This window comes from Pelobates fuscus, chromosome 5 (assembly GCF_036172605.1).
Source record: "Pelobates fuscus isolate aPelFus1 chromosome 5, aPelFus1.pri, whole genome shotgun sequence".
Classification (NCBI taxonomy): domain Eukaryota; kingdom Metazoa; phylum Chordata; class Amphibia; order Anura; family Pelobatidae; genus Pelobates; species Pelobates fuscus.
This window is the reverse complement of record NC_086321.1, coordinates 365,771,336-365,794,836: the sequence shown is the minus strand read 5'-3', so window position 1 is coordinate 365,794,836 and position 23,501 is coordinate 365,771,336. Positions and strand designations below refer to the sequence as shown.

Below are 23,501 nucleotides of genomic sequence, written 5' to 3'. Positions count from 1 at the left end.
AATATGTTTGTTTCCTGAATCTTCCCATACTTCTGCCTGGCCGGGCAGTAAAACATGTCTACCTCCTTCACCCGTTCTCTCGTGCTTGGCCATTACTTTGTATAACTATCTGTGCTGTCCTCCTGTCTGGTAGTTACTGCTCTCTCCTTACCCCCGCTTTACCGGCTCGGAGGTTCTAAGACCCCCACACGCCCTACCATGCTTGCGCCAAGTTTTGTCAGTGAATCGAGAGTCCATATTTATGTCTCGGTGCAATTCAGTGAGAATAAATATTATGTAACCTGGATAGGGGGAACATATCATCCTGTTTAGCAACACACACTCCAGCATGCCATGCCCTGCTTTAACATTTCATAGAAAGAATATATGAATGAATGTAATGTTTAAATTATATTAGTGCTTGTAGATATTCTTTCTTTTAGTTTAAAATTTTTTCTTCACAGAATCCCTAGCACTAAACACAATTATAACTCACTGATAGTGGTTGTGGTTACAATGCAGTGTATATGGATGTATGTGTCACTATTAAGAAACTCTGGGGCAGATTAACATATTCACCCTTCTCTGAAACATTTTCCTTAGCCATCACATATAAAAGGGGTCCTATGTCTTAATTGTGAGTGTTCAAATAATGTTTTATTTGTTTGTTTTAAATATGATAGTATTGTAGGCAAAATTCTCATTCATCAATAAATATTACATCTACCATTCTTATAGTGCCTTTATTTTAAATTGAATTGGCCTACACATGTTTAACCAAACTAAAGCCAGAATTGGTTATCCATTAAACTAGCACAAAACAAAACTAATTAGTGTTGTGTTTGCATTCTCGTACAACCCTTATGTTGTAGCTTGAGACAACGGTATGCGTAGAATTCTGGGGATATTAGTTTTGTAGCTTCAAGCTGTAATATTGTGTGGCTTATTACACGTGGTTCAGCCAGAGGATTCTGGGAAGCAAATTGCAATAAAACATCCCATAGTTGTGTCACACCTAAAGAACAGTGGCCTCTATGACGTTTTGAATTAGTTTACTTTTTGATACCCTGTATTTTTTTTTTTTAAAGGAATATTTCAAATTTAACTTGAATTGAGTATACAACATGAATGAAAGATTGAAACTACATTGACATAAAGTGCTACTTAGGATCTGCATGGAATGGCTTTTAAGTTATAGTCTTAAAGATAAAAAACTTTTAGACATAGTTAAAACAAATGGTGATTTTTTTCTATACTAGTAGTGCACAGTGAACAACATTTGTACAATAAAAATGGTGCAGTCAATTTAAACGTCTATGTACAGCATGCATCAATGGTAGCATTTAAACAGTGGATGTAATATCTTTTCTGGAATAAACTTTTTTGTTCAACAGCTCAAAACCAAAGACATACAAATAATTTTTTTTATATACAAGTGGAAATATTACAGTTTGGTGCAGAGTTTTTTTTTTTTTTTTTAAACTTCTCAACTTTGTACAATTTCTCTTTTTCCTTAAGGCGTAAATATTAACCACGTTGTCACCATATTTCTCTTTGCTGATCCCCTGGTAACACAAATGATTCGTCAGAAAAAGAAAATATTAGTGTGTTTTTTTTTTCCTTTTTCTTCCAGTAGCGCGAAAACAAAGTGTATTTCAATATAATATGATATTATTCCTTAAAAACAAAAATAAAAAATAAAACGAGATCTGTACAGTTCCATACATGCATTTGTTTTCTACAGTATTTAAAGGCACACCAAATATTATAATATATACATACACTTGCTCTTATGCACTGTACATTTCAGACTGATATTGGGATTGCTCCCGATGGTTCCAGAATAGAACTCACCAAATGGGATTCATCACATGTGTGAGAACAAGTCTGTGATTTCAGAATTAACCTATAAAGTCTCAAAGAAACAATGTTTAATAACTTGACACCCTTAAAGTCTATGATTAAGACAGAGTTTCTTGAACCTTACGAACTATTCTACAACTTGATAGTCTGAGCCTTAAACGTTGTATTTGCCTGTGCAGGACCGGACGGTGTTGCTATTTGACAACTTAGTTTATTTGTTTAATGTGATCTAGGCTGGTATTTAGAACAGGCACTTGGGCATTTTTTTGCAGTTCAACATTTGGGGAACAAGTTCATTGTACAGACCTATTTGAATTGACTAATCAGAATGTAAAAGACTTTGATTGTATGTTCGTACCAAAGCAAACTTTTTGTTTTATACAAACCAATAACATTTTAGTTTGTTTATACGTTTTTTTTTTTTTCCATTTTAGGACTTTAGAGTTAATATATCTTCTTCTCACCAGATAAACATATTAACACATTATATAAAAATATACAAAATTTCAATATGTGATAGAGATGTTTTCAGTAGTTCAATTTTCTTAAACTATAGGCCAAGCTTTGACACCACTGCCCTACAATATGAACTTGCTAATCATTTTAAGACGGACTGGATAGAACTTTCTTTTATGTTTTCTTAAAATCCTTGAACGTTATTTTTAGTTTGCAAAACATGTACACACGAACCCTTCTCAAAATGTGGTGGTTTCCCTTTTCTGTGCTTGTAAAAATGTGATCTTTGTGAGTGTACAGCTTGCATGGTGTCAGGCCTATACATTTTCCTAAAAAACAGGTTTACCAATGCAGAAAGAATTCATCGCGATGTCTTCTGGAATAATTAGCAGTATTTGTTGGTACATGGAAGACCCACATGTTTTTTTTCCCCTTATCCTCTTCAGAATGATAAAGAATGATTGTCCAATCACGTAGAAAGAAGAAAAAGTTTTCAAAGTTTATAAAATTGGCAGTAGAACAGAGTTTATAAACAGTGTTCCAGGACGGTCTTTGGTCTGTAGAATTACTTTCAATTAGTGGGAAGCCATGATTGTAAAAAGTACAGCTTTCAATTGTCGGGGCAGGGACATATTCAAGTGAAAACAGATTTTCATCTAAAAAGCTCAGTGCAGACATTTGATAATTGCACTGGTTCTGTTCCAAAAACATCTGCTGATGGACGTAATATACAAGCTTTTAGATAGTTCTGTTTGTTCCAGCAGGTTTCACATAGGGCTTTTGTAGCAGGATCGGGCTGGCTTCTGCATAGATTAACCAATACAGACATTAGTCAACAAAGCTGGTGCATGTACTAAATGAACCATCATTAGTCACTAAAGGTTGTTGTGGCTTAATCTTAATACATATCATTCACTGATAAAGTTTTATTTTTTTAATTGTCTTATTAAGTATTTTTTTTTTTTTTTTGCTGTCCATTACCACTGTTCTAAATGCAGGTCCATGGCAGAAGTTAGGTTGAGATCTGTGTCATCCAAGAAATCTGTGTTGAAGATACTAGGACCAGTAGTGCTGAGCGTGCCCAAGCCTGAAGCAGAGCTTGGAGGTGTTAAATCCAACCACTCCATGGTCTCCCAAGGAGACTCAGTGAAACTCAAGTGATGGAGGGCGGCACTTTCTGCAGAAGACGAAGACAGTTGGGTCTCCATTGGAGAAAGGGATGTGTCTAAAATTTCTCTGGAAGGGAGAATCTCCTCTGTCGCTTTTCCTGGATATGCATCTATCACTACATCGAAGGAAGGCTCCCCATTTCCAAGTTTAAGAAGACGCATTTCAGTGGATCTCCCAACGGGGCTGTGGGAATTTAATAAGACTTCAAGGTGACTGTCACTGTTTGGACCATTGTCGTAAGGAAGGTGAGCACTGGGCGTTTGTGGATTTGAGTTTCCAGTTGACACATTAAGCTGGTGGAGCTTCTGCTGTGCACATGGTCGCTCCTCTTTGGCATTAGCTGGCATTTCTAGGGTAACACAAGAGACCAAATAAGTATTCATCATTTGCTATGGGTAGCAGCACAACAGTATTTCTCAAGTCCTTAATCGCCCACATACTCTGCTCCTCAGACTCTATGGTAGCCTAGGAGGCCCCCTTGTTTAACACTAGCACATCCATGTATAACCAAAACATTCCGCTTTGGAACATTGCCTTTAACCCCTTAAGGACACATGACATGTGTGACATGTCATGATTCCCTTTTATTCCAGAAGTTTGGTCCTTAAGGGGTTAAAGTTTAGATTGTTATAATCACAGAGAGTCATTGGACTCCTTAAGGGGTTTATGCTTATGAAATAGAAATGTATTAATACATTGTAACTGGGATTATGTAACCGTGTTATGTTTTAGAGTTTAGACTTTCTGGTATAGACTATCACAAGTTGTAACTTACCAATAGTCAGAATCAGTAAAAGTTTGTGCAAAATCAACTTAGAAAACCTCAACAATGTTTTCTTACTTAGATTACTTTATATAAAATTAATAACCCAGACAAGCATACTAATTAGCAAACGCTAACTATCCATTGGATTAGTTTAATCTATCTTTATAAAACAGCTGCTCTAGAATCTCCTCTTGGTCCTAACATTTTGATATGATCATGATAATGCAGGCAAGCAGGAAGCATGGTGTGCTAAAAAGTCATTGTTTTGACGTAGACATATCTGCAAGAAAGACAGCTAGTGGTGGGTTTAGGGAATCTTTTTTGGCAATCTTACCTCCACTTTCAATGAGGACATCAAGGAGTTCATCCATTTGCTGGCTTCTTGTTGTTTGCTGGAAAACAAAAGTCTTGTTGAGGAATAGAAATGACTTGTATCATGAAAGATGCCGAGATACTGTCTTAAATGTCATAGTCTTTTCTCAGAAAGCTACAGTTCCTCGTTTCCCCATCCCAATGAAAGCTATTTAAGCTCTTATTGGGATCATAAGTGAATCAAAGGAAAGCACAAAACACGCTCACCTCTGCAGAACTTTGTCGTTGATATAAGCCTTTCGTAGTGACGTACACATACACATGGCACCATAATTTCAATGAATAGACAAATGTCAACGAAACAGGTGTTCGTTTTTTGCGTCTATATTAGTTTAATAAATCATATTTTTTTGTCCAATTATACAGTTATAGAGTCCAGTCAAAATATGTGCCTGACAATCCTCTCCTGTATTTGGTTACCTGGGTCCGATAATCTCTAAGTGAATTCTACCTAACCTAGAACACAGCACATGGTCGCATTTTGAAGGTAAACCTTCTTCAACAAGTTCCCATGTCTATTGGTGACCAGGACATACTACAAACCTTTTACAAACTACGAAACCTTTAACTATTAAATGTTTTTGAAAGATGTAGCGATCAGGTAAATCACTGCAGCTTCTTCTGTGAAAGCAGCTCAGAGAGCCTCATTGGATCCCATGGTGACTATCGTGAAAGCATAGGACCTATTACATAATTCATTCATGGCAAAGAAATACAAACAAACAGACAAAAAAAATGAAACAAACAAACAACCCACCATTACTATCTGGAATTAGGTTGTGTAAATGTTGCCTTTTAAATTCATGCAACATCATTATTCTATGTCTGTTGAATTCCTTAAACATCAGACTGCTTTTTAATGCAAAGTTAATTATTTATTTCTTAAAACGAAACAAAATAAAGTACTATAGAAGTTCTGCCTATTTTTCGAGACAGGTAAAATCTTTTGTATTTGTATTTGTTTTTTTTACCTGTCTGACTGCATCCTCATAGGAGGGTGGTTGCTTTATGACAGCTGGGGCTGCGTTAGAGAAATTCGGGCATGGAACTGAAAGCTTTTGCCCTGTCTGGGGAGATGGTTGTAAAACAGTCATCTGTATGGAAATACAAGTAAATATATGGGTATTAATTGTGTGTTTGAAAAAAGTTTATTTTTTTTCGTTTTTTTTCTTACTGAACACAATTCCATGCTTAGAGAATTCAATTTAAAGTGAATTGTATTAATGCGATCTTAATCTACACAGCAGTCACCCTTAGAACTCCTATACTTTAGTAGCAGTCATTTTTTTAAGGAGCGATAGTGATACAGGTACAGATATAATCACCATGGGAAAATCCAATGAGCTTCATGCGCCAACACGCTTCCATCTTCAAAAACTACATTTATACAAATTTCACAAGAGTTTCCAAATAAAAATCTGAATAAATGGACTCTTACAACTCTACTAAGTTTAGTTACAATGTAACAACTAATCAGTTATGTCAGTAGTCCTTTAGTGAAACAACTGTATGGGACATTAAAATAAATAATCATTTAATCTAATGTAATTCAAATGTATTCCTTTTTCCTATATCTTCCAGTTTAATGAAAAGGCTCATTCTAATCACCAATGCAATTACAGCTCATTGTAGGGGGTTTGTTACTCGAGTGTCTGGGCGCAGTCCCCTGATTCATTTTTTAACTGTTTAGAAGTGGTTTGGCAATAACCATGGCTTTCCCCAGCAACTGGGGACCACCCCCTCAACAGCTGCATCAGTAATGTGAAATTATTGCTTCCGCATTACCAATGCCACCACTGTCCAGGTTAGATGGATATGTGGTCAATGATTTTCTAAAGACATCTGATCTATTATGCTTCTCAAGTTTTTGACATGAGTCCCACAGTATAGTTACTCTACCTTTCGCTGCATAATTGGACTCTTGGAAGAGACGCCATCTTTATTACTCTGCTTGCTTTCCGATTGGTCGATGAACGATGACTGAAGATTAGTCTTGTTTGGAGAAAAGCAGACTGTGTTCACAGCACTCTGCAAAATTAAGCAAAAGAAAAAGAAAAAGGTTAAAGTCTGAGTTTAATGGTGTAAATACACACACGCATATAGATTATAATTATTTTTTATATATTTAATTTTTGTAGTAAACTGGCCCTTCTCGCACTCTGGTTTGAGAGACAAGTTACATTGTCACTTTTTTTTTAGCACTTTTAGTCCCAAATGTCTTTTAAAATTGTTGTGCGTATTGCATGCTTGATATCAATGATGGTTATTTAATAAAGGCTTATTGTATTACAAGCTTTTACTAAATTGTGTCAATAAATGTGCATTTAGTAGAGAGTTCATTTAATTATATATCTGTAGAAGACATGCACTAAAACAGTATAAGTTGACTTTACATGCTATTTTAATTTACATTCTTATATATTTTGGCATTAGCAGATTTATCAATGCCCGTAGATCAAGATGATACGAGGCTGTTGGTTTTACTCCTTCAAATAAGATTTGCATCAGTTTCTAAGCTCCAATAATACATTCAGCAGATCATGTAAATCAAGTATAGTGTGGGTTTTTTTTTTTTTTTTATTACCTGTGTTGGGTGAACTCGATTGTTTACATGTGGTGAAACAGTGCCTCCATCTCCATGTGTGCTCGGAGACACGGACAGTAGGTAGTGGTTATTAGGAGATGGCGGCAAGCTTATATGCTGTGGACTGTTAGTAGTTCCAAGAGGTGAATGTTGCGGAGAACACTGTGGACTCAAAAATGTGGAAGACATGGAGTTTTGAACAGATGTCTCCATACAGTGATTATTAACCATGCAGGACATTGGTTGTGAACCACATGGACCCAATTTCTCACTTTGGTTGGATGTTTGTGCTTTCAAAGCCATTTGCTTTGAGGCAAATGGACAGCTAGATACATTTTCTTGTTTAATGGGCACCCCAAAAAAATGTTGAGATGGAATTTGCTTGTCTTGAGGAGCACCGCTTCCTTTCCTTTTTTGTAGTTGCAGCCGTAATTCTTCCACCTGTCTTTGTTCTTGTTGAAGCTTCCATGTCAGCTCATTAATGACCTTCTGTTTCTCTACTAGCATTTTATCTTTCTCTGCATCAATTCCTTCCAGTTCTGCTTGGTAGCTGCCACTGTTCATGCTGCTCATTAGACTTTCCTCAGCACTCAGATGGATAGGGGATGGGTGGAGACCAAACTGAGGAGAAGACATTGGTCCATCACTGAAGGTGTCAGGCAGAGATCCGCTTACAGAGAGGTCGGATGATGCTGGGGATATTGGAGGAGTGGAACTGGTACTACCAAACTGGTAGAAACTATTGGATAACACTCCTGCGGAGGGATGAGTCTGGTAGTTTGAAAGTGCATTATTTGGTGTCACTGGGAAGGTGACAGTTGTTATTTCACCAAAGTTTGGTACTGCATTCCCTCCACAGTCCTGAAAAGGTCGCAACCGCTCCATAAGTGACATTTTCGTACCAGACACAGGTAGTCCTCGTATTCGAAGCTGTTGCCTCAGTTCAGATACCTGGAAACAAATAAAAACAGTTGTTTTATAGATGTACAGCTTATGAAATATTCACCTTCGCAAGGGTCAATAGGTAAGCAAAGCCTCACATATATTCATTTGCTTTCAACCTAATAGGGTAAATCACAGGATCTTCAAGCAAAAAGAGTGCTGTTAATCTTGAAAGCCGAGGACAGTGACTGATTATTTATTGGATTGTAGCTCTTGAGCTAAAATAGTAATACATTTACAAATGATTGATCACCCAAGTATTGTGCCAAGAATGCTTTTTAATTGTAAAATGCCTTATATCTGGTGTTGTAGCTACTCTACTCATGGACTTATTGCTGTTGTGACCCTAACGAAAAAGATGTTCAGAATCTTAAAGGTCAATCTCAGTTTAACATTTTGATTGAAATATTTGAATCGTGTTTTGAGCAGTTATATTAAAATCTCCACCTTACCCCATTCTTAATACCGTGCTTAGTCAGAAGGATCTAAAATAGGGAAGATAGGAGGCGATATGCACAGTACACAGAAATTTAAAGAGCACTGCATCTCAATATCGGTACAGGAGGCTAAGGGGGGGGGTAGTGTGGTGGATCCATTCTGATTAATACCTAGCACATAGTAGTGCATACTATAAATGAGCCATAAGATAGTTTAAATTTAGTTTTTAATCCTTCTATGGGTGGTTTCTGGAATAAAATGAACTTTTTAATACATTTTAACTTACCTTCAGGTCATCGAGATTGGAAGGCAGCAGACCTGGTTTCATGGAGGATACATTTGGTTGTCCAGGAAACGTGGTCTTCACCGGAGACAAAGATGGGCTGTTGATATTAGGTTGGTTGGAATTCCGAACCATTTGATCATTCTGCTGCCTAAAAAAAGAAAACAGACAAACAGAAAATATGAAAATGTCCTAACAAAACCCGTAAGTACTGAGTCAGAGTTTGTGCATTAAAAGTTATATTCACGCCAAGCTTGTGGAGAAGAGAGAAAGAAAGTGTGTGTCTTTATATATATATCTATATATGGTTATTTTCTTCTATCATTTAGTTATATACCTTTCCAAATCTCAAAGAAATTGAGGGTGAGATCTAAGTAACTTGATTACATAGTAGCCCAGCTGCAGGTCCTCTGCTCGCATGCAGACAGTTCTATGTGATTAAAAGTGCATTCACATGCAATCCACCGATAATCTGTCAGATAGCAGAAATCTGCAGCTAAGGAGTGCTACATTTTTATTCCGTGATCTGGTTTATAAGGGTAATGCACAGTACTAATCTGGAACTGATAATACCACTGGGACACCTACAGACTACAGTAAAGCACGTCTTCAGGAACAATAGAAACATTTGCACCCCTATAGTAATATATATAATATAATATCTTGCTTATTTATTATATACGTCCATCTTCATATTTTAAGTAACTTAATCTCATGGTGGAATCTTTTCATTTTACAGTGTAACCCAAAAAGGTTTCATTAGCCACAAACCACTACCACTGTTTTTGCAAACATACAGATGTTTCTTAATCTATGTAAACAAATAGCTTGGTCGAGCATCGTAGGAAATGTAGATCATAAATTAGAGCCAGGAATGGCCATAACTGGTTTAAGTGAACTATTTTCCCTATATGTAAATTCATAATATTTGAATTGTAGCCTGTATTGCACAATAATAATTTTGCATGCAGATTGGGTGGCAGTTTATATCTTGTTGTGCGGACTTTATTTTGGAAGGGACAGGAAAGGGGAATTTGCAGTTTTGCTAAGGATGGGCCACGTTTTATTTATTAGTGTTTTGTTTTTCTCTTAAAGTATAAAGAGCTGTTTTATCCTTAATCTCGCTATTTCTGTGCGAAGCAATGCAGTTCTAGATAAGATGACTTAGTACAAATGGAAAGCTTACTTGAGTTGAGAGTGGTGCATGTTTGGGTAATTAAAATGCTGCTGCTGTTGTTGGCTGAGAATCTGAAGCTGGAGGAATAGTTGCTGTTGTTGTAGTAGTCTGGCATAAGCGGTGTCCATTGGAGGCGGAGATTTTTCCGCTTTTTGGTCCGGAGGAATGTATTGGTGATATTTCAGTTTTTTCACCTTTGGTTTGATATCTTTTGGTTTCTTGTGTCTGTTCTTACAATCTGCTGAGGATTTAGACTGTTAAAAAGACCAAAAAAAAAAAAATGGAAAAAAGTGGCATTGTCAGTTGCACGCTCATTTTTGACTCCTACTACTTACAATCCCTGTCAGCTGCACTAAAATATGGAATACGTTGTTCATTCAGGAATGTATTTATACCAAATTGCAATAACTTGTGTTAATACTCTTTCCTCATTTCTAGTAAAATGATATTTCGGGTAAAAGTTTATACCTTGACTGCGGCTCCCGTGAGTGGAACGGACGGGGACAGCTGACCTTCCGAGTGCATAGAACACGAGTGACTTGGAGGTGAGTTCATATCCTGAAGATCTTTTTCATTCTCTGGAGTCTGGTTCTTAGAACAGAAGAGAGAGCCTTACTTAGAGTTACGGAGCTCAGACAATAAGCAGATCAAACAGAGAGTAACCGCACTCATGAAGATAAGTTCTTCGTCATTTCTTGGTACTCTTTATGAGTGCGGTTATTTTCCATTTGTACCAAGTGCTTTGCGGAATACCTGTACTGACAATGAACAAACCCAAAGTAACGCAATCACCTGCGAGTGAGTAATGAATTTTTATTATCTCCTTACGCGGAAGGCTCGCTATATTTTTTGTTGGGTAAGCATTTTTTTTCTTTTAAAAATAAATAAGTGGACCCAGGAATCACTTTTATTTCTCCAAATTACTTAACGGCTTTTCTAAATAAACTGATAGTACATAGCTACAGCTACATGTCATGTACATTCTGTCCAGAAGGTGAGGCACACCATCATTTATATACCAATCAGACCTCAGATATCCAAGCTTTGCCCTTTAGCTGTTATTGTTGCACAGGAAGTGGCTCACTGAAAGTGCTAAATGACACCACAGGTTTTTATCTATTTATATCAAAATAACCTGGTTTCCTCTACTTACTATTTTAGCTAGAACCGATTCACTGGTAATGAATTTTTTTCCCATTCATTATAGATCAGTACACTTGCAACCCTCGACACTTAGGGTGTGTAAAGTAATCCATTTAAGACAACAAAGATGGAATAGATATGGGAAGGATAAATAAAATGAATTTGACAAAACACACCAGATTTAGTGTGAAGTCATTGTTTGTGATATTAATTAGTAACACGGGACAAGAAAGGTTCAGAAGATTTTGCCTCGGAGTTGAGGGTAATTTAGAGATCCATTCCAACCAGATGTTTTCTCCGGTCCAGAAACCACTATTCTTAATACTGTCTGCTGATCTCTTAAAACATTTGAAATATAAGTTGGAAATCGCAATGACATAGAGGGCCGTCCTTTAATCTATGCGCTGTCTGGAAAATGACAAAGCCCTTACAATACCAGCTTTGCACAGTCTATAAAATAAGCAGTAAAATAGCCTCAAGTTAAATTGCTTGATAGACAATGCTTAGTAAAACTCCTTAGATTACTTTCCACCCAAAAATATCTGCTACCAATTCACGGATATTCTGCCACCCAGGAGCTAGAGAGCTAATGTTTTTACATGACACAGAATGATCGAAAGGGGATTCTCATGATCTAATAACGTAAAGTTCGCCTTTCTTATTTAAAAGGGACAGCATCAAGCACAATTATGTACTTGACCATAAACTTATTTATATTTTTTGTTTGTTTGTTTTTACACAACAAATGCAAAATAGCATTTTCCCTTTTACTAAAAGTGACATTCTAAACACTCTATTAACTTCACTTTCTGATTTACTGTAAGGGAGCTTAGCACAGCACTAGCATCTTGACTTTGCTATCCAACCCTGAATTAATTTGTACGGAATACAACGTCCGCATTATGTCGCTGTCAGCAGAGGGCCTGGGCCGTAGGTCCTGTGGTAGCTTTTTCTGTTTTTTTTGTTGTTGTTTTTTTAACTGCTTGGAAACGGTTTGACAAAACCCAGAAGGACTACAGCCAAATATCCTATTCACTATGGCTGTTTAAAATCTAAGACTACTTTCTTTTACACGTTAGGCCTTAAAAAGTAAAAGTCCATTTTTAGGTCATAAAATGATTTTTTTTTCACCTAAAAATTACAAGGGCTGGTTTTGAAGCATGATGCCCGCACTCCAACAAGCAAACCTCTGAGACCAATTGTGCTTTATTAGCTTACAATTAGACATACCAGGCAGACAATAGTCTGGCCTTTTGCCCTAAGTGCTTGGAAAATCAGAGCCCACAATGCCAAGTACACTGTGTAACAAAGACCCAGGAATGAGGAGTGAGAGGCCCGGCCAGCAATCTGTCACACCGGGGTTAGCAATCGCTCTGCGTAGTCTATGCAGAACACTGCGGGATGTCATAGGGCATTTTTAAAATGCAGAGAGTTAGAAAGCTATGCTTTACTTCATTTAAAGCAACTTCCACGCTTTCTAAACAAAACGCACTAGTTCTGCTTTTTTTTTTTTTTTTTTTCTCCAGACACAGGTTTTTCATTATCCTTCGATAAAAGATTCAGATAAGGGATCATTCTAATCATTACATCCTTAATTACACGTCTCATTTGCCTTGTCAGATGATGTAAGAAGTTTAATTGTGCCAGCCTGGCGAAAAATGATTAGTTAATAGTTAATAAATTAGAACAGCCGCATCATGCCAAGGTTTTATTGTAGCGTATTTTATTAAACCGCAGAGTTATTTACTAAAATGAGAATTCTAATTTTAAATTTAAAGCCAGAGTAGTTGAACGGAAAGAATAGCGGATTTAGAGAATTTTTCCACTTCCACAATTTTGACCTTAAATTTGAAATAAACCTTAAATTCTCACATTAGTGAATAACCCTTTAGATTTCTTATCCAACTGCTATTATCCAATTATTGACTGAATTCACCAGGATGACTTCATCTCTCAGGGAATTATACATCATGTCATGTCGTAAAAAATCCTGTTTATCATGAAATCATTTTAAAGTTTGTTATATTAACCTGAATATGCTTATATAAGGAGGATCATATTTTCTCCCGGGTGAAAGTACTCAGTTTAGAAAGTTTGTCCCCAGAGCTTAAATCGCCTCTTATTTAGTTGCTTATCTCTTCATGGTCTAATCAGACATCATGGCACCCAAATCCACCGCTGATCGTACATTCGACGACATTATCTGCCGTCACATTCTATGTTTCTATGTTTCTCTGCTGAACTTTTAAAAACCTAGAGCATACTTCAATCTGCTCTTAGTAATTGTGCTACCTTGTAGCCAGAATACCAGTCTCCTCCTGTCTTTGGACCTCTCTTCCTTCCCTGTGCCTGGATGCCTGAGAATGTGCATAGCTACATTGTTTATCTCAATCAAGTCTTTCCATGCCCGTCTTCATCGAGGATTACGTCAATGAACACTCACTAGCACCATGGTAGGCAACCTTTGGTGCACCAGATTTTGTGAACTACATCTCCTCTGGTGCTTTGACTGTGAAAGCATTATGGGAAATGTAGTCTAGAACATTTGGAGTGCTAAAGGTTGCCAACCCCTGCTTAACATATATGCTCAGTTTTCTCTGTTAAATGTTGAACGCTACATTTGTCTACATTGAATCCTATACATTTCTCCCTATAATTCCATCCTATGACTCATGCTATTACCAGTGGCCGCAGGTTCTTCATATATCATTGTATCCTTTCTTATAACTGTTATGCCTTTCAGATTTACAAGATAGCTGAGGAATTTGACTAAATAATATTCAATAAAAGATGGCAAACTGTGCAGTCAGCAATCGAGGTTAAAAAGTCTCTACTCAAAATGTTCCACCTTAAAACTAAAATATTCAGAAGGTTACAACTTAAAAAACGAATAGCCTTTAAATCAGACCAACATGGTGCTTACCTGGGCCAGACGGGATTGGGGAGAATTAGTGGCTTCCAGGTTCTTGACTTCTTGTGGAGATTTAGATGCATGAACTTGCAGTTCTTTACGGTGCTCCTGTTCCGGGGATAAGCCATCATTACTGCTGTCTTCCTCAAAGGCAAAGGCATCCACGGGTTTTGGAAAGTGTACTTGGTTACCTTTGTGAATAAGAAGTTGACATATTGAAATAATATATAATTAACATAATTATAATTTTATAATAATAATTTTTTATACAGTTTATTTCTGCTAGTGAGTCTACAGAAAATGTACGTTCATCATAAAATTTTACAGAAAGTGACAAATTACACCACGGGTTTTATCGATTTATACCAAAATTACCTGGTTTCCTCTACTTACTATTTTAGGTAGAACCGATTCAATGGTAAAGATTTTTTTTCCCCCATTCATTATAGAGCAGTACACTGTCTATAAAACTTTAAACGAAAAAAACAAATGTACCGTCTTTTAAAATGGTTTAAAATGGTGAAATATAAAATAAACAAAAACATAAATAAACCTGGCTGACCCTTTTTCAGCAGAACTTGCATATGCACCTTTAACATAAAGCCCCAAACTTTTGTTTGTAGGTTTCACTAGTAAAAACAAATTCGGAGCTGTTTCTCAACAGCCTCCAGTATCCAGTGACGTTTTGGAGGAGTCTGGTTGTTTGCACAAACTGATTGAATGCAATGTGTTACTTCTGTCTGTGACACGTACTCAGGAGATGTTCCAGGCCTGGAACAATCTGCTAGTAGCTCTTGATTCCTGGGTGGCACTGATTAGTTAAAGTGTATTGGTGACTAATCATGGGGTGTGTAGGAAAAAAAGTACACAGATAACGGCTACTATTGGCATTTGGCATGCATCACCCTATCTCCTGGACCTGATAAAAGAGTGGGAATGGCTCACGTGTTCTCGAAACAAGTTTCCAAAAGCTCGTTAAAAGCCATGCACCAGTCAGACTATCAGGGAGCCATCCCTCTGGGGACTTCAGTGAGATGGTTAATACGTTTGTTGAAGAGATTTCCTACTTTATCAGGATTAGTCATTTTGTCCCCTGTTTGTATCAAATCCCCCAATATGACGACAAGTTGAAAGAGTTTTTTTTTTCTCTTTTTTAAAATCTGATTAATTCACAGGGCATTAAAGATCTGTGCAACTTTATTACACATCATAGATTGGGTCTAATAGCAATTTTTCATGGCCAGCAAGTGGTTAGACTTGTGTTTGTCCTCCAAGTTAATTAAATTAATGCTTGTTTAGACATTATAGTGTGTAATAATTACTTTTTATATATATTTAGAACGCCTCTTGTACCCAATTATCTTCACCCCCCACCATATAATTTATCGACCTAAATAATTAGACAGCTGACAGTCAGAGTGTGCGGCAGGGGATAGAAATATAATCAATTACATCAGATGTGTAATTAATCCGACCCGCAGAAACTGAATGGGGTAAAATTTGATGTAATCAAAGAATTATTGCCAGGCAAGAACTGGACAATTAGAATATTGCTTATATTCCAGATGGATTTGTTTAGTTATGAAGCAGGTATTTAGCAGAGTAGAGGATTTAAACGTTGGGGAACAATCACTTGTTCTAGAATCTGTTTTACGTTACTTGCATTTCAGTATTTGGTTGTCTGGGTATAATATTGTAACCTAACTTAAAACAGACTTTTCGTAGTGGTTTTGTGTATTGTGTTCGTTATACTAGCAGGTGGCCTATGCTGGTGGCTAACGTTGACTAACTGATTTATCTGAAAACATTGCTCCCCACATCTACATGTCAGGCGAAAAACTGGTCTGTGGTATGTCTTGGATGTCTCCTCTAGAGAAGTAGACGTTGTTCTAGCCCCACTGATTGTGAGCCCTGGGTGCTGACAAGAAACCTGGTAATGGGCTGGTGATATCAGTCTTCAGCTATGTGCCAACTTGGAGCACAGTGTGAGATGCCTGGCATTTGGAAACTATTAAAGCTTTGGAACGTCTCCTCTCCAATCCTGTTATAAATGACGTCAATATCTCGACTACACTTTGCAGCGTCTAAACATTTTATCTGCAGACGTTAAAGCCAGATAATTCGTGCTTCATAGATTTGGACCAGTGAATGTTTTTAAAGCCGCTGGGACATATTTAATCAATTGTTTTAATAGATCTGTAACAAAATGGTCCAAACATCTTGATCTCTGGTTTGATAAATCTGAGCAAGTCTACAGAAAAACATCAGTTGTTTCAGACTTGCATGCCATCGTCATACGACATTTGTACACAACACCTTCACACTCCATAGCAGTTTCACGCTCTACTGTAAACGTGAAACTTGTAATCATTAATGACTTAGCAGCAACGATAAAAAGCCTGACGGGTAGCCTCAGATTCTTTATACAAGCAAAAAGCAGGAAAGGGGTTCCCAAAATCCTGGAGTCTGTTCTACAAGCAGTTCCTTAATCTACAATGGGTACCAGTCTTGAGCATTACAGAATATCACTATAATTAGCTGGCTAGAGCGAAGGTATCATCACTGCCTTGGAAATAGAACCCAATGATATATATCGGCCAACCTCAAATCATCATAGATTGTATGCTCATTTCAGCAGGGACTTCTTCTTCTCTAAATATCCCCTTTCTATAATTATAAAGCTCTGCAGAATATATTGCCACTATAAAACTAATACTACTACTACTAATAACTTCATACATGAGAGTTAGCAGATACATAGGACTTAACTGGCCCCGTAACAGTCGCAGTAACGAAAAAGTTCAATAGAATCAAATGCAGATATGTCCAAAAACTTCCATTATCAATAAACCCATTCTTGGTTTATTAACTGCATCACAATCAATCAATCAATCAACAAAAGAACTGAGATACTTTCAGCCTTCGGACCAGAAGGTGGTAGAAGCAGAGGAGAGCTAATGACTTATTATACCTTTCATGGCCTCTTTGGCACTGGACTCAAGAGGAATAATGTTCTTCTCCACCAGCTCAAGTGGACCTGGTCTGAGTGAAATTCTTTCATTCAGGTCATCAGCAAGGCGAGCTCTTTTTAGCTTCATTTGGGCAGCCTGAGCCGAGCCCTCTGCAGCTGAATCTAGAAACCCAAATTCAAAAGACGTCATTTTCCAGCCATTTCTCTGTCTAGCTCAGTAACTGGTCTGCAAGTCGGCAAAGCCAACATATGGTATGACTTGAGTAGATTTTCTGTTAAGGTGGGATTGTAAGAAAAAACACCAAATATCTGTGACACCAAACTGGAATAATTTATCTTCCTAATAAAAAAAATCAAAAAGCACAGCTTTATTGAACAGCTATATTCTGCACCATCCTTATGTGAATATTACTATTAATGGGGCACTATCGCCCTTTGGACCACTTCATCTCATTGAAGCGGTCTGGGCGCAGTGTCCATGTCCCCCAAACCCTGCAATTTAAAATATTGCCGTTTTAGATAAAGCCACAGAGGTACTTCCTGCTGTTTCATGGAGTTTAACACTCTGTGTAATAATGCTGGATGTCCTCACGCTTTGCATGAGGACATCCCACATTTTCATATCCCCCGTAGGAAAGCATTGATTCAATGCTTTACTATGGGGAAGGTCTAATGCATGTTGAACTCGTTGCGCATGCTCATTAGACTCCTCCTCGGCACTGAAGAGGACACGGACGCCATGTGATTATTGCAAATCACGTTAGTGAGTAACTATATCCAAGTAGACAGGACACAGTCATCCTTAAAGTATGAGCCAGACAAAGAACAATAGCTCGTAGGTGGTTTGACCAAGTACAAATCTATGTATACATTGGTGATTTTTGGACTTACCCTGAAAGATATGCATGTTAATCAGTCCACACTTCTCCGGTCTGTTTCTTATCTTGTGCTTTAAACAGTCTTCAGGCTTTACATAAAACAAAAGAAATAATAAAAAAGGAAACATTAATTGATCAGTGGACTCATGTAATACAGTTAAATCCAAGCCCACAGCAAGTAATAAAAATAAAAATTCTATGTAGCGATCGAAAAGCACAGCTATTTGGCAGCTGATTTTTACTCATGTCTTTTCATGACTAAAACTACTCACACATGCAGGACTCTGTATACCATTAACCACTGCTGGATAGGAGTCTATGGGATATGCATAATTAAACAATGGGGAAAACGAAGATTGGCTAAAAAAATATCAGCCACATCTTCTTCCTTATAGAAGCAGAAATCTTGTAGGAACCAAGTGTAATTTAGAGTGGAGTTTCTTTTCCGTCCGAATTGTATTTATTTATCCTGGCATACTTTTGTAAAAAGGCAGGATTTGAACTTGCGGTGTCAGGTTGAATGAATAAATAAATTATATATAATAGATATATTGTATGTGTATGCCCGCACACACACATACATATCGCTGACACCACAAATGGGATCTCGATAATTTATAGCACTTGCTGGGTTAAAGACTTGTCCTTGAAAGTCCTGGATGAAGCAGACCAGTTGTCAAAAGCAATTTATGATATTCCCATGCAAGTTCAAATGACAATGTGTGGGTTTTAAGTTTCAGAAAAAAACTCACATTTTATTCTCTGATTTGAAAACCAGGAGGCAAATATTATGATTAGTGAAGAATGAGTCAGTGCATTTCCGGTAACGTTTTATCATATCAGCTGTTTCTAAAAAGACTTATTTCTTTGAATGCAGGCAGTTTGGGAGTATTGTAATGTTTATTGTGTGCATTCAATTTGCTGGTCTGCACTCATGCACGATGCTTTATTCCGATGCATCCGGACCATAAAAACAGATCATAAGTAAAACAAAATAATTATAAAAAAAGTATGTTTGTGATTGTCGTTTTACACCCACAAACGATGAGCTGTTGGGAGAGATATAGGAAGTCAAAACAGGGCAGTCACCATGGAAACCAGTGGAATGTCTCTGAACACTTTGCCCTTAAAGGGACACTATAGTCACCTGAACAACTTTAGCTTAATGAAGCAGTTTTGGTGTATAGAACATGCCCCCGCAGCCTCACTGCTCAATCCTCTGCCATTTAGGGGTTAAATCCCTTTGTTTATAAACCCTAGTCACACCTCCCTGCATGTGACTTGCACAGCCTTCCATAAACACTTCCTGTAAAGAGAGACATATTTAGGCTTTCTTTATTGCAAGTTCTGTTTAATTAAGATTTTCTTATCCCCTGCTATGTTAATAGCTTGCTAGACCCTGCAAGAGCCTCCTGTATGTGATTAAAGTTCAATTTAGAGATTGAGATACAATTATTTAAGGTAAATTACATCTGTTTGGAAGTGAAACCAGTTTTTTTTTTCATGCAGGCTCTGTCAATCATAGCCAGGGGAGGTGTGGCTAGGGCTGCATAAACTAAAAATAAGTGATTTAACTCCTAAATGACAGTGAATTGAGCAGTGAAATTGCAGGGGGATGATCTATACACTAAAACTGCTTTATTTGGCTAAAGTAATTTAGGTAACTATAGTGTTCCTTTAAAATAGTACTTATTTTGTCTTGATACGTTTCCTGCATTGTTTACTAAGTTACAAATATTCCAGACCTTGCTTTCACTTTGTCATCAAGTTTGCAACATTTTTTCCGATTGCACTTGACCTCGAGATCAGGAGATCCATTTAAAATAATTATAGTGACATTTAGACCATTTGTATTACAACTGAACACATCCTTACACTGTCTCCATGTACGCAGTTTGTTTGTTTGTTAGAAGCACTGTTAGAATCGGCCTCCAACGTTCTATTGGGTCTGTAGCATGGACACATTGCTTTGAACCTAGGATTTATGTTCACACAGGTTTTGAGTTTAATTTTTCTGTTTAAAGGAACACTATAGCCTTAGCAATAGAAACCTCTGCTTGTCCTCATACAGATTCACTGGGGACCTGATGTGCATGCACGATGAGTATCTCACACTCAACCAAGCTTCCCTATAGGAAAGATTAAATTCAATACTTTCTTATGAGCTTTCGTGTTTTACCCGGTCAGTGCAGGGAAAGTGCCTCTAGTGGGTCTCAGTATGACAGCCACTAGAGGTGAATTTAACCCTGCAGTTTATAAAAAAAAATAAAAAAGGGTTAAAATGACAGGGCCACTGCACCAACACCACTTCATTGAGATGAAGTGATCTGGGTGACTTTAAAGGACCACTACTAGGCACCCAGACCACTTCAATGAGGTGGTCTGGGTGCCAGGTCCCTCTAGTTTTAACCCTGCAGCTGAAAACATAGCAGTTTCAGAGAAACTGCTATGTTTACACTGAGGGTTAATCCGGCCTCTAGTGGCTGTCTCACTGACAGCCACTAGAGGCGCTTCCGCGATTCTCACTGCGAAAATAACAGTGAGAAGACGCTGACGTCCATAGGAAAGCATTGAGTAATGCTTTCTTATGGGCGGTTTGCCACGCATGCGCATTCGGATCTGAAGTCAGCAGGAGGAGGAGAGTTCCCCAGGGGAACTCTCCTCCTCCTGATGACTTCAGAGGGAGCCTGGCGCTGGAGAAAGGTAAGTGGCTGAAGGGGTTTTAACCTCTTCAGCCCAGCGGGAAGGAGGCCATGAGGGTGGGGGGGACCTAAGGACTACATAGTGCCAGGAAAACGAGTTTGTTTTCCTGGCACTATAGTGCTCCTTTAATGGTTCTTTAATTTTTAGTAATTTGGCTTCTGTGCCATACGCTCTAAACATTTTCTTCTTTAAAAACGATCTGATTTCTACAAATAATTCTAGAATGCGGTGTGTATACAGTTCTATAACGCTTTCCAAATTGTGTCGTAAATCTGGTGTTTAACTAAACTAATTGTGTTGGGCTCGCACTGCACGCCACTTCTGTTTACAAAACCAAAGTGTCATTTTATATCTATATTTTTCTCATCTTACGTCTTTCAGAAAATCACATTTGGAAGGGATATTCGAGAACAAAAAAATAAGTCACAGCAGAGTATTTAATGTCCAAAGTGAACAGGAAACGCACACTTTCTGATTTATTGTGAAAAGTAAAGAGATATTAGACTCTACCTTGGCTCGATCCAAGTTTTTCCTCTGCTCGTGGAATGCAGCTGGGTTCTTCAGGGCTAGAAATGGCAAACAACAAAGTAGTTTAATATAAACAACTGCATTTGCATCTGTACATGTCTGCTTGTGAAGGAAGGTCTTTTATATTCCTGGATGACACTTTTGCCATTTCCTAATATTTCCATTGAAAGGCAAACACATTCACTTGTTCTATGCACCTCTAGGCTCCTATGATCTATTAGCATTATTAGTGATCTATTAACGACTTTTGTATATTCTCCTAGAGGTATGTTTAACTGAGCACAACATCTAGGTTAGGTCTTATTAGGGATCTATAAGACAGGGGGCTGCACAGCTGGCCGGTGGGGAGATCAAAGATCTGCTTCACCTGCAATGGCCCCTGGAAGCAGGGGTAGAAAGGAGAACTTGGACAGAACCACTTCTCCATCCTCCTAAGTATCAGAGCGTTGACACAAGTTACCATGATAATGCTCTCATTTTTCCCCAGAGGAGGTTGGAAGGAGCAGATAAAGCAGCACATCTACCACCAGGCCACCAGGGAACTGGATTCCTCCCTCCATGGCCCAAGGTAAGCTTCAGGGGGAGTGGAATATACTTTAGTTTTTTTCTTCAGCTCCTATGCCCTACTACAGCCCCGCTACAGCTCCTAACCCTATACTACAGCCTTTATGACCCCACTGCAGCCCCTAAACCCCAATGCAGACCATTAACCCCTACAAAAGTGCCTACCCCCACTGTAGCCCCCTTTCCTCACTATAGTCACAACCCCCAAAATGTAGCCCTTCTCCCCAACTACAGTCCCTACCCACCAAATGCAGTCCTTATCCCCCCTAGAATACCTATCCCCAACTGCAGCCCCTGACCCCCACTGCAGCCCCTACCCCTACTTCAGCCTCTACCACCCAACTGCAACCCCTTTCCCCACTATAGTCCCCACTTCCAAAATGTAATCCCTCTCCCCCACTACAATCTCTACCCCCCAAATGCAGTCCATATCCCCCCTAGAGTACCTATTCCCCAAACTGCAGCCCCTATCCCCCACATGGAGCCCTTATCCTTTACTATAGCCCCCAACATCTCATTTACACTCTATAACCCCCACTACAGACCCTCACCTTACTACAACAGCCCCATATCCCCTCAATACAGTCTCTACCCCCTCTACAATCCCTTCCCCCACTACAGTATCAACCACCACTACAGCTCCTATTCCCAAATACAGGCCCTAGCTTCCCAATTGTAACTCCTACCCTAATTGCAGCCCCTATTACCCACTAGAGCCCCTATCCCCCACTACAGCTCCTAATCCCCAAATTACAGCCCCTAAACCTTCTACAGTTCCTACCACCCGACAACAGCCTCTGTTAACCCACTACAGCCCCCTACCATATAGTCCCTGTCTCCTTAGACTACAGCCCCGATCCCCTCATACTACTGCTCATATCCCCTAACACTACTGCCTCTATCATCGCACTGCAGTCCCTATTTTCCCCAGACACAGCAACCCCAGAGGATCATTTCAGCCTTGTTAGGCATCATCAGTTTATTTATTTATTTATTTATTATTGCCATTTATATAGCGCCAACAGATTCCGTAGCGCTTTACAATATTATGAGAGGGGGATTTAACTATAAATAGGACAATTACAAATAAACTTACAGGAACAATAGGTTGAAGAGGACCCTGCTCAAACGAGCTTACATTCTATAGGAGGTGGGGTGTAAAACACATTAGGACAGGAATTTACAATCAAATAAGGTGGGCTGCCCTTTAGGAGAGGGAAAGAGACAGGTATGTGAGGTAAGGGTTAGTCTTGGAGGCCATAAGCTTTCCTAAAGAGATGGGTTTTAAGGCACTTCTTAAAAGATGCAAGACTAGGGGAGAGTCTGATGGCGGTAGGCAGGCTATTCCATAGGAAGGGAGCCGCCCGTGAGAAGTCCTGCAAGCGCGAGTTGGCCGTACGAGTGCGGACAACGGACAGGAGGTGGTCACGGGCAGAACGGAGAGACCGAGAAGGGACATACCTATGGATCTGTGAGGAGATATAAGAGGGGCTAGAGTTGTTCAGTGCTTTATAGGTGTGAGTTAGTACCTTGAATTGACTCCTATAGCATACAGGAAGCCAATGTAAGGACTGGCAGAGGGGTGAGGTGTGAGAGAAACGACTAGAGAGGAAAATCAGTCTAGCAGCAGCGTTCATTACGGACTGTAGGGGTGCAGTACGGCTTTTGGGAAGACCAATCAGGAGAGGGTTACAATAATCCATGCGGGAAATTACTAGAGCATGGACAAGCTCCTTGGTAGTATCTGGTGCAAGAAAGGGGCGGATGCGGGCT

General features: G+C 38.6%; 1 protein-coding gene across 4 annotated transcripts in view; it reads right to left on the bottom strand.

Annotated features, from left to right (window-relative positions):
• Positions 1–2,380: 2,380 nt before the first annotated feature.
• The window catches only part of MYOCD (myocardin), a 44,525-nt gene continuing 23,404 nt past the window's right edge, over positions 2,381–23,501 (bottom strand). For 2 of the 4 annotated variants that reach the window (XM_063456062.1, XM_063456063.1), the window contains 12 exons: positions 21,147–21,202; positions 17,947–18,022; positions 17,056–17,217; positions 14,097–14,275; positions 10,499–10,621; positions 10,040–10,284; positions 8,857–9,004; positions 7,191–8,141; positions 6,506–6,634; positions 5,578–5,700; positions 4,569–4,626; positions 2,381–3,817 (listed from right to left, as the gene is read on the bottom strand). In XM_063456062.1, the coding sequence (XP_063312132.1) occupies positions 3,276–3,817; positions 4,569–4,626; positions 5,578–5,700; positions 6,506–6,634; positions 7,191–8,141; positions 8,857–9,004; positions 10,040–10,284; positions 10,499–10,621; positions 14,097–14,275; positions 17,056–17,217; positions 17,947–18,022; positions 21,147–21,202 (2,792 nt within the window). In that variant the 3' untranslated portion in view covers positions 2,381–3,275. The remainder of the gene's footprint in view (positions 3,818–4,568; positions 4,627–5,577; positions 5,701–6,505; positions 6,635–7,190; positions 8,142–8,856; positions 9,005–10,039; positions 10,285–10,498; positions 10,622–14,096; positions 14,276–17,055; positions 17,218–17,946; positions 18,023–21,146; positions 21,203–23,501) is intronic. The other 2 variants (XM_063456064.1, XM_063456065.1) reach the window with 2 other exon arrangements.